The following is a 10,000-nucleotide window of genomic DNA, read 5'->3' as shown; positions in this document are numbered from 1 at the left end:
TCGCGCTCTTTAACCATTACTGCCTAATACTGTTTCCCGGTTGAGGCGTAATTATGAATCATCAATTAAAGTTGATGTGGATGTAGCCGAATTTTGTCATCAATTTCCAACCTGGCGGAATCGATCTCCGATACCGTCGGTAAACCGCTTGGCCACTCTAACAGCTCGGGTTCATTGTGCATAATCATCTCGGCTTCAGCTGCCACAAGAAAATGTGGGTCGATAAAAAAAGGAATCCATCATAACAATCCGAAACCATGGTGCACTTACCTTGTATTCGATGTATCTTGGTACCGTACGCAAGATCCGCATAGTAGGCCACGATGAAGGATAGCGGTACGATCGGAGCTAGCGTGCCCGGTCGTTTCGTTAGCCGAAAGCGGCTCACTAGACCAAGCGTCGATACGCCATAGAACGATGCAAGCCAATAAAACAGTTCCCTGGCTTTGGAAATCTGCATGGCCGTTTCGCGGCTCTTCATCTGATAATGCATCTGTATCCAGCGTTCCATCTACGACAAGCACGACAAGTGGTACGGTGCCAAGAAATTGAGTAAAGGCAGATTGATGTCTTACTGGCACATATAGAATAACTACGGAGGGATCGCGATACTGCACCTTGATCTTATTCATCTCGGAGATGTACTCTTGATTCTTCTTGAGCACTTCCGCTCCGGCAGGATGTGAAAAGAAGCTTCCCATAGTGGTCAGATAGTTCAATATAATATCGAATAGAATGCTGTAGGCGGATGTTAAATCCACTCCAAAAACTATGTGGAACACGGCCACTGAAAACTAGTAATCTGAAGTTCGATTGAGTAAACACAAATGCATGAAATATTGACAAATTCTACCTCTCACCCCAGCAGAACGAAAATATTGACCACAAGTAGTACTTGGACGCATGCGCTATCGATCCATAACAAGCAAAGTGTCCGCTCTTTCTCGTTATCAAATTGTCACGTGGCGTTACGTTAGAAATGTTAGATGTTTTTTTTTTTTTTAATATTTTCGTATGCAATTTCTCTTGAATTAATTATGACTGTTTGTTGTTTCGTTGCCCTCAATTCGACCACTAGTTGAAACCATTGAAACTGCACGAAATCTTCGGAACACCTAGCCCTGAACCCTTGAAGGAATATACCGAAGAGGAGCTTGCAAGCTACAAGCTGCCCGATCTACAGTATCAAATTTCGATCCTGGAGGAAAAGCTAAATGCAAACAAGCCCAACCTGTCCGTGATTGACGAGTACTTGAGGAAGCGGGAAGCGTACCTGCAGCGTGTGGCCGTACTGGAAGAAATCACTGAAAAGCGAAACGAAATGCGGAAGCTTTACGATGATGTGCGCAAGAAGCGTTTTAATGAATTTATGCGCGGTTTTCACATTATCACCAAGAAGCTCAAAGAGATGTACCAAATGATCACCCTTGGTGGTGATGCCGAGCTAGAGTTGGTTGATTCGATGGACCCGTTCACCGAGGGCATCGTGTTCAGTGTGCGTCCTCCGAAAAAAACATGGAAAATGATTTCCAACCTTTCCGGTGGCGAAAAGACGCTCTCCTCTCTGGCCCTAGTATTCGCGCTTCATTACTACAAACCTTCACCACTATACGTGATGGATGAGATCGATGCGGCACTCGATTTCAAAAATGTTTCCATCGTGGCCCACTACATCCGGGTAAGCCATTTGCCATCTATGGAATATGGCGAAGGGTTTTATTAATGGAAATTCTTTTCTTTGTATTTTCACAGGAACGCACCAAGAACGCGCAGTTTATCATCATCTCACTACGCTCGAACATGTTCGAGCTATCGGATATTTTGGTGGGCATTTACAAGGTGAATGATTGCACAAACTCTACGGCCATCGACAATGATCCGCCAAAGGCAAATTACGTTGGCAGTCAATCACAACAACAGCAACCACCGGCATCGCAACAGTTTGGATACGGCAACCTTAACAACAACGATGACCACAATGTAAGCCTGCATTCACCGACCGGCCACCGTGATACCGTGGCACCCGATACGCCCCAAAGTAACGATGAAAACATGGATACGGACATAACTGAAAATGTTAATCAAAAGGATAACGCCGACAAAACCAGTGCGAAACCAACGTCGATCGATGTGGTGGATAACAACCTCGTGCAACCGATGGAAGTCGAGATGGAAGTACAATGACCGTGTATCACAAACTCTCTGTTTTTCTCAATTGCTCTATGTAAACAGCGCTTGTTTGTACAAAATGACCTCAAAAGAGAAGCATATACTTTAAACCTGTAAAATAAATATTTTAAACTAAATGCCGTTCTTGCTTGGTTCTTAGGATAAGAGAGGCTTCGAAGAATAAGACGAATGAGCACTTTGCGCATAATTTAAGCTTCATATCGCTTAAATCTCTTAGCATAAAAAAATCTATTGAAACGCATCCGAAAATTTCTATTAAAATGCATCTTTATTAATCAAATTCCTGATATCCATTGGTTGTTTTTTTTAACTATCACCACGATTAGAGCAGCCAGAGTTTTATATTTCGCGGATCATCATCCTACTGTAGCTCATTCCGCGACGGTCGCCTTTGAAATAATAATAAAACATTGATTTGAAATCGGTAATGTTCGCGTACGGTCCGTTCAAATTTGCAAAGCTACAGCCGTAGTACCACCATGCGCCCATCAGTTCAGTAGTACAGTTAAATCCAGTCTTCTGAGTAACATCCCGATCTTTTGTTGAAAACACCCTCCCCTTTGTATATCCCATCGAGTAACCTGCAGTACCTCCACGCCAATCGAGGAATACGACTGGGTATTGGTCACACTCACTTCCTACTACGAACAAACTGTAGCGATCGTACCCGTAGTTGCCTTCAAAGTCCTTAACCTCCACGATCAATTCATGTTTCTGACGGGTCGTGAGTTGGTGAACGTGCTCCAACCCGAGCCAGAATTCATTATCTAGCTCTCCGAAACCGTCGCGGTATTCGTCCCAGTTACGGTAAAAATCAACCGAGCCATCGAAGCGATGTTGCATTACAATCCAACCGCCTTCAAACGAATCCATCTCACAATACACTTTAAATGGCGCAGTAAGGCTGTGGATGCGGATGTGATACACTCCCGATGCGTTGGCTGGTACATCCTTGCACGATGTATAAACCGTCGGCCGCGGTGTCGTCGTCGGTTGCGGTGTTGTTGGCGACGTGGTACGTGGTAGTTCCACTTCCTCGCGGTGTTCATTCAGCTCCATTTGAAGTTCTAACAACTCACGGTCCACATCGTCAAACCTGTTCAGCAGCTTTTCCATTCCGGTTTCCAAAACTCCTTTTTTGGATGATGTATCTACATCACTGTTTTCAGGACCTTTGCTAGTTTCCCCTTCGTAGAACGTAGCACAAAGCAATAGCAAGCAAATAGTCCACTTCATTTTGGAGGAATGAAGCTTTATGTAACGACAACACGAGTCAATTGCAGATCGAATCTGTGATACAATGCCAATTTTTGGCAGACATTTTATACTCAATCATATTCGGGTTCTGTACATGGCTCCTCCAACGTGATAACAAGTCCGTCATCACTCATTTGCTTTCGATTAGGCCTACCAGCCGTCGATCATCAATTTGTTAAACTGCAGACCTTTTATTCCCGATAACATTGAGTCTGAGCATACGGATTTCGTTGACTGCATGGGATATAACTACTGCATAAGAAACCCGGACGTGGCGGTAAGCGTTATCGATTTGTTGAGGGTATTGTCCAAATTTAACGAGCTCTATTGGCTGATAGAATGCAGCCCGGCGTTATCTGTTGCAGGAGATCGAAATGATGAACTGATCGTAAAGATTGTAATTTAGTGGGGTTTAAAATTGAATCGAAAATCGAAAGTTGCGAGAAATTAGAAATTCCAAAACTGGGATTCTAATTTATTTTGAAAATTATTTTTAATTTTATTTCTTTCTGTCTCATTCTTGTTGACCGGGTGTGAGCGTTGAAAGTTGGCGCGCTTTTGTTCGAACAAAACACGCGGCGTCGTCCTTGAAAAGACAAAAAGTGCGTAGAAAGAACTAGATCCACAAGCAAAGCAGAAACGTGTCGTAAAGGATGGCTCCTCGTCGCAAACGTACGGCGGCCAGCAAGTCTAGCGAGGCAAGTAATTTCCACTATTGATCCCAGCACTCCAATGCTGATGTGCGGCGTTTTTTTTTCGATAGACGGTGGCAAAGAAAGCGAAATTCGAGGAACCGAAGATCCCGGCAGCGCCTGCTGAGAAAGAGAAAGGTATTGGCGAGGCTAACGGGGCCTGTCTTTTCATCGAACACTGCAAATCATGATCCGTGTTCAAGCGCAAGGCCGCAGAGGCTTTGAGGAATAAGAGAAATTGAGCACGTTGCGCATAATTTAAGCTTCATATTGTTTAAATCTCTTAGCATAAAAAAAATCTATTGAAACGCATCGGAAAATTTCTATTAAAATGCATCTTTATTAATCAAATTCCTGATATCCATTGGTTGCTTTTTGTTAAACTATCACCACGATAAGAGCAGTCAGAATTTTATATTTCGCGGATCATCATCCTACTGTAGCTCATTCCGCGATGGTCACCTTTGAAATAATAATAATACATTGATTTGAGATCGGTAATGTTCGCGTACGGTCCGTTCAAATTTGCAAAGCTACAGCCGTAGTACCACCATGCTCCCATCAGTTCAGTAGTACAGTTAAATCCAGTCTTCTGAGTAACATCCCGATCTTTTGTTGAAAACACCCTCCCCTTTGTATATCCCATCGAGTAACCTGCAGTACCTCCACGCCAATCGAGGAATACGACTGGGTATTGGTCACACTCACTTCCTACTACGAACAAACTGTAGCGATCGTACCCGTAGTTGCCTTCAAAGTCCTTAACCTCCACGATCAATTCATGTTTCTGACGGGTCGTGAGTTGGTGAACGTGCTCCAACCCGAGCCAGAATTCATTATCTAGCTCTCCGAAACCGTCGCGGTATTCGTCCCAGTTACGGTAAAAATCAACCGAGCCATCGAAGCGATGTTGCATTACAATCCAACCGCCTTCAAACGAATCCATCTCACAATACACTTTAAATGGCGCAGTAAGGCTGTGGATGCGGATGTGATACACTCCCGATGCGTTGGCTGGTACATCCTTGCACGATGTATAGACCGTCGGCCGCGGTGTCGTCGTCGGTTGCGGCGATGTCGTCGTCGGTTGCGGTGTTGTTGGCGACGTGGTACGTGGTAGTTCCACTTCCTCACGATGTTCATTCAGCTCCATTTGAAGTTCTAACAACTCACGGTCCACATCGTCAAACCTGTTCAGCAGCTTTTCCATTCCGGTTTCCAAAACTCCTTTTTTGGATGATGTATCTACATCACTGTTTTCAGGACCTTTGCTAGTTTCCCCTTCGTAGAACGTAGCACAAAGCAATAGCAAGCAAATAGTCCACTTCATTTTGGAGGAATGAAGCTTTATGTAACGACAACACGAGTCAATTGCAGATCGAATCTGTGATACAATGCCAATTTTTGGCAGACATTTTATACTCAATCATATCCGGGTTCTGTACATGGCTCCTCCAACGTGATAACAAGTCCGTCATCACTCATTTGCTTTCGATTAGGCCTACCAGCCGTCGATCATCAATTTGTTAAACTGCAGACCTTTTATTCCCGATAACATTGAGTATGAGAATACGGATTTCGTTGACCGCATGGGATACAGCTACTGCATAAGAAACCCGGACGTGGCGGTAAGCGTTATCGATTTGTTGAGGGTATTGTCCAAATTTAACGAGCTCTATTGGCTGATAGAATGCAGCCCGGCGTTATCTGTTGCAGGAGATCGAAATGATGAACTGATCGTAAAGATTGTAATTTGGTGGGGTTTACAATTGAATCGAAAATCGAAAGTTGCGAGAAATTAGAAATTCCAAAACTGGGATTCTAATTTATTTTGAAAATTATTTTTAATTTTATTTCTCTCTGTCTCATTCTTGTTGACCGGGTGTGAGCGTCGAAAGTTGGCGCGCTTTTGTTCGAACAAAACACGCGGCGTCGTCCTTGAAAAAACAAAAAGTGCGTAGCAAGAACTAGATCCACAAGCAAAGCAGAAACGTGTCGTAAAGGATGGCTCCTCGTCGCAAACGTACGGCTGCCAGCAAGTCTAGCGAGGCAAGTAATTTCCACTATTGATCCCAGCACTCCAATTCTGAAGTGCGGCGTTTTTTTTTTCGATAGACGGTGGCAAAGAAAGCGAAATTCGAGGAACCGAAGATCCCGGCAGCGCCTGCTGAGAAAGAGAAAGCTACTGGCGAGGCCAACGGGGCCTGTCTTTTCATCGAACACTGCAAATCATGATCCGTGTTCAAGCGCAAGGCCGCAGAGGTCCATTCGGAACTGTGTGCGCTTGCGCCGGAACACAACTTCCAGTTGGTGTTGAACGAAAACGGTAAACCACGCCGCGGTGCCTTCGAGATTGCCGTCGCCAAGACCAAGGACGGCGAGAGGGTGTCGGTTTGGTCGGGTCTGCCGAAGGGTCCACCCAGGAAGGACAAATTCCCAGACGTGAAAACATTGCTTGACGACGTCGTAAAGGCGCTCAAGTAACGACGTTACCATTACTTGTGCCATTTGAGCCTCGCGATCGTTGCTAGTGGTAGGGTGATGATCGCTTCAGGTTGTTACCACTCTTAACGCTATGCCGCATGGTGAATTCGGAATAAACCGCAAAAACGGCCTCCGCTTTCGGAAGATTCGCTAGCTTAATGGTGGACGCTTGGAGCAGATCATTGCGCTAACGAACATCCCTCGATCGCTTACCACGAGAGTACAAATTCTTGATGAAATATACTCAGGTTAACTATTTAAAACGGTACGTTTTATTTCGCTGTCGAACAGCATCCGTTGACAAACTACGCTCAGCCGGTTGGCCACCGCCGCATTCCTATCGAAGAATGTAATCCTGTGGGTAGTCCATGATCTTGGGGAAGTTACGAACAACTTCCTCGTCGATTTTGTCTAACCGTTCCGGTACTCGGCGTGGTTGTCGTATTTGGTTGGTCACGTTTTCCAGTATTTCTTTAGGCACCTCCTCGTCCTTGAATAGATGCAATCTTTGCATCGTGTAGCGCCGTTGCAGATTCCCTTTCATTGCACGGTAAACGGCCTTTTTCATGATCTGCAGACGTGATAAAAGAGATCAAATTTATTTCTTTTTCAATTTGGCAACAGCATTCTCGGCGTACCATGGTAGGGTCTTTCTCGTGCAGCTGCCAGGCTAGTGTCCAACTGGCGCCTCCCGCGTATCCGGTGTGGTGGAAGTAAGCACGTTTTTTCCACTCATCGCCAGGCAGGGCTATTTCAGAAGTGTTGATCACCACTACATGGTCACCGCAGTCATCTGCAGAGGAGAGATACATTATTTCCAACTTCTTGTACTTGGAAATTACTTCGGTTTCCGGCACTCACTTAATGGATGGTATATTGGCTTATGGAGACCCATTAGATGTTTCCTTATGAGCGATGCCGCCTCGAACGGGTTTTGCCAGGTGCAATCGAATATGTGCCATTGCCGAGCGAATGTTGCCCATTGCTATGGAAACGAAACCAATCGGCGTTAAAACGCAAGAAGCCAATGTTATAACCAACGCGAGTTTTGTTTCATAACTAGCCGGCGATGAAAGGAAAGCCGAAATCCATCGGCGAAGAGAATGACCATGTATCTGCTACTTACCTGAACTCGCTGTGTAGAGGACATTTTATCGAATCGAACTGCCTAGCTCAAGCGACAAGAAAATCTCCTGTTTTAACAATAAGTTACTTTAAAGTTAACAAAATTTATCCATAAATTTTTGCGGCAGCAAAAATTCCAAAACAAACGCGCGTTTTGACGTTTTGAAGGATCCTGAGCTGTTTACACAAAGCGCAAACGCATTTTAGATCCAATTTAGAGCGATTTTTTTAAATAATTTTTCGGGTAAGATGAATTAAACATAGTCACATAAATGGCAAATTATCAAAATACTGAACAATGCTGTCTGCGCCCTGCAAACCAATAAACATGTTTGAAGTTTTTAGATGATTTTCAGTTTCATTGCACCGCGTTTGCGGAACGTGTAAATGAGGCTTCATTCATGTTTTGGATTTGCTGGTCATTCGTCGCGACGAGCCCATAAAAAGATCCTGAAAACTACAAGCGATCATCATTACCGGCGTGCCTTGCTTTTCGTGATAGGAAGTAAAATTCTTCAATCCCACCCAAAACCGGTATGTACGGTGAAACCTAAACAGTTTTCCCCCGAAAAAAGTAGGCCATAGGTGTCGTGCGATATTTCGTTGATGTGTCACCCCATCATCGACGTTGAATTAAACGAAGCGTCGGCGGTTTCTCTACAGCTTCGTGCGTGGGATTTGTGAATACGGGGAGCTAGGCGCATTTTGCATATCATTTCGTCGCATCTGAAGGGTTGCCAATTATCATGCAAAATTGCTCACAGTCGATCGTTTCCATACTGTTTGCAGGTTCCTTACTTTTGCTGTTGCTTACGTTGTACGGCCCAACATCCACGATGCGGTTAAGTCCACTCGATCCGAGCTCGTACTCCAACGCACGTAAGTGGATGGAAACAACGGTAGTGCTCCTATTCGACCGAGATAATGCGTTTGTGGTACATTATCTCCTAAACGACAGCCCACAATGAAACCTCTCCATTATGTTCCCACCAGACGAGCTTATCATCCGTCATGTGGATCTCGATTGGACGGTGAATTTCGATAAGAGCACGATCTCCGGCACCGCAACGCTTCAGTTCAAGTTGCTTAAGGCGGATCTTCAAGAAATTGTAAGAATTAAATACTTATTTAAGAATTTAATAGCACTATAATTTTCATCATGCCCCTATTTCTAAATTAGTTTCTAGATGTGAGCGACATCAGCGTTTCCTCCGTGGCCATCCAAACCTCTGCCGGTGAGGTACCGTTGGATTGGGATATCGGCGGCACGATTCCCAACATTGGCTCGAAGCTGACGCTCTATCTGCCAACGAAGACGAGTGGCGAGTTGACGGTAGTGATCGGCTATGAAACCTCCCCGAAAGCTAGTGCTCTTCAATGGCTAACGCCTGAGCAAACGTTCGGAAAGAATCATCCGTACCTGTTCAGCCAGTGTCAGGCCATCCATGCCCGCTCTATCCTTCCTTGTCAGGATACTCCGGCCGTCAAGTTTACCTACAATGCCACGGTAGGTGTTTTTTAATCATTCGATCGATCGTCAGGTTTTATTGTTGATCACAAACTATGCTCTATTTTCTAGCTGCATCATCCGACGGACGTGACGGGATTGATGAGCGCAATTAAGATCGATTCGCAGTCAGGTATTTCGAAGTTCCAGCAGAAAACGCCCATTCCGAGCTATTTGCTAGCGATCGTGGTAGGCGCCCTGGTTTCCAAGCCGATCGGTCCGATGTAGGTACTTGAATTTCGATCACTGCTATGATGGTCTTTCATTTGTTTGCTTTGCTTCGCACACAGATCGAGCGTATGGGCAGAGCAGGAGCAAATCGATGAAGCAGCCGAAGAGTTTTCCCAGACGGCTGACTTTATCGCGAAGGCAGAAGAAATCTGTGGTCCGTACGTGTGGGAGCGTTACGATCTACTCGTCATGCCGCCCAGCTTCCCATTCGGAGGAATGGAGAATCCTTGCCTGACGTTCGTGACACCGACCTTGCTTGCGGGCGATAAATCGTTAGCCACGGTCGTGGCGCACGAAATCGCACACAGTTGGACGGGTAATCTGGTGACAAATCGTAACTTTGAGCACTTTTGGCTCAACGAAGGCTTCACCGTGTTCGTCGAGGGCAAGATCGTCGGAAGACTATCCGGAAATGCTTCACGTGATTTTCACGCTCTGCACGGATTGAGTGAACTGACGGATTGTGTAAGTAGATCGTGTTCGGCGATGATAGGGACGATTGATAAGTAACCAG

At 45.1% G+C, this 10,000-nt stretch overlaps 6 protein-coding genes across 7 annotated transcripts in view; 3 read left to right on the top strand and 3 right to left on the bottom strand.

The window, feature by feature from the left end:
* LOC125959101 (plasminogen receptor (KT)) overlaps positions 1–857 on the bottom strand; it is a 1,696-nt gene extending 839 nt beyond the window's left edge. The window contains exons 1-3 of the mRNA XM_049691880.1: positions 618–857; positions 271–511; positions 1–199 (exon numbers count right to left, since the gene is read on the bottom strand). The exon at positions 1–199 is cut by the window's left edge and continues 839 nt beyond it. Coding sequence (XP_049547837.1) covers positions 66–199; positions 271–511; positions 618–701 — 459 coding nt within the window. The 5' untranslated portion in view covers positions 702–857 and the 3' untranslated portion in view covers positions 1–65. The remainder of the gene's footprint in view (positions 200–270; positions 512–617) is intronic.
* The window catches only part of LOC125959100 (structural maintenance of chromosomes protein 4), a 6,434-nt gene extending 4,156 nt beyond the window's left edge, over positions 1–2,278 (top strand). Inside the window, exons 3-4 of the mRNA XM_049691879.1 lie at positions 1,079–1,678; positions 1,753–2,278. Of these exons, the coding sequence (XP_049547836.1) occupies positions 1,079–1,678; positions 1,753–2,184 (1,032 nt within the window). The 3' untranslated portion in view covers positions 2,185–2,278. The remainder of the gene's footprint in view (positions 1–1,078; positions 1,679–1,752) is intronic.
* Positions 2,279–2,551: 273 nt separating this feature from the next.
* Positions 2,552–3,306, bottom strand: LOC125959433 (angiopoietin-4-like). The gene is made up of 2 exons (XM_049692257.1): positions 2,858–3,306; positions 2,552–2,579 (listed from the first exon to the last, which is right to left on the bottom strand). Exons 1-2 carry the CDS (start codon positions 3,304–3,306, stop codon positions 2,552–2,554), a joined length of 477 nt encoding a protein of 158 aa, XP_049548214.1.
* A 726-nt stretch (positions 3,307–4,032) lies between these two features.
* Positions 4,033–6,861, top strand: LOC125951375 (selenoprotein H-like). Of its 2 annotated transcripts, none has more exons than XM_049680182.1 (2): positions 4,033–4,145; positions 6,255–6,861. In XM_049680182.1, exons 1-2 carry the CDS (start codon positions 4,101–4,103, stop codon positions 6,621–6,623), a joined length of 414 nt encoding a protein of 137 aa, XP_049536139.1. In that variant the 5' UTR covers positions 4,033–4,100; the 3' UTR covers positions 6,624–6,861. The 2 variants fall into 2 exon arrangements, with proteins under 2 accessions (XP_049536139.1, XP_049536140.1); XM_049680183.1 differs by lacking the exon at positions 4,033–4,145 and adding an exon at positions 6,056–6,188.
* Positions 6,862–6,884: 23 nt separating this feature from the next.
* Positions 6,885–7,900, bottom strand: LOC125951374 (39S ribosomal protein L13, mitochondrial). The gene is made up of 4 exons (XM_049680181.1): positions 7,750–7,900; positions 7,485–7,608; positions 7,262–7,416; positions 6,885–7,194 (listed from the first exon to the last, which is right to left on the bottom strand). Exons 1-4 carry the CDS (start codon positions 7,771–7,773, stop codon positions 6,961–6,963), a joined length of 537 nt encoding a protein of 178 aa, XP_049536138.1. The 5' UTR covers positions 7,774–7,900; the 3' UTR covers positions 6,885–6,960.
* A 260-nt stretch (positions 7,901–8,160) lies between these two features.
* Positions 8,161–10,000, top strand: part of LOC125959911 (leukotriene A-4 hydrolase) — a 2,879-nt gene continuing 1,039 nt past the window's right edge. Inside the window, exons 1-6 of the mRNA XM_049692927.1 lie at positions 8,161–8,282; positions 8,538–8,627; positions 8,742–8,857; positions 8,929–9,255; positions 9,328–9,479; positions 9,546–9,951. Of these exons, the coding sequence (XP_049548884.1) occupies positions 8,585–8,627; positions 8,742–8,857; positions 8,929–9,255; positions 9,328–9,479; positions 9,546–9,951 (1,044 nt within the window). The 5' untranslated portion in view covers positions 8,161–8,282; positions 8,538–8,584. The remainder of the gene's footprint in view (positions 8,283–8,537; positions 8,628–8,741; positions 8,858–8,928; positions 9,256–9,327; positions 9,480–9,545; positions 9,952–10,000) is intronic.

This window comes from Anopheles darlingi, chromosome 2 (genome assembly GCF_943734745.1).
Source record: "Anopheles darlingi chromosome 2, idAnoDarlMG_H_01, whole genome shotgun sequence".
In the NCBI taxonomy this organism is placed as follows: domain Eukaryota; kingdom Metazoa; phylum Arthropoda; class Insecta; order Diptera; family Culicidae; genus Anopheles; species Anopheles darlingi.
Note: the sequence above shows the minus strand (reverse complement) of the source record. Positions and strands in the feature narration are given on the sequence as shown.

Excerpts from the sequence above, each read along its gene's own strand:
- LOC125959433 (XM_049692257.1), bottom strand. The coding sequence starts at position 3,306 with ATGGAAAAGCTGCTGAACAGGTTTGACGATGTGGACCGTGAGTTGTTA. Across the intron at positions 2,580-2,857 it reads GACTTTGAAGGCAACTACGG|GCGACCGTCGCGGAATGAGC; the intron begins GTACGATCGCTA and ends ATTATTTCAAAG.
- LOC125951374 (XM_049680181.1), bottom strand. The coding sequence starts at position 7,773 with ATGTCCTCTACACAGCGAGTTCAG. Across the intron at positions 7,609-7,749 it reads CCTCTACACAGCGAGTTCAG|CAATGGGCAACATTCGCTCG; the intron begins GTAAGTAGCAGA and ends TCGTTTCCATAG. Across the intron at positions 7,195-7,261 it reads ACGAGAAAGACCCTACCATG|ATCATGAAAAAGGCCGTTTA; the intron begins GTACGCCGAGAA and ends TCACGTCTGCAG.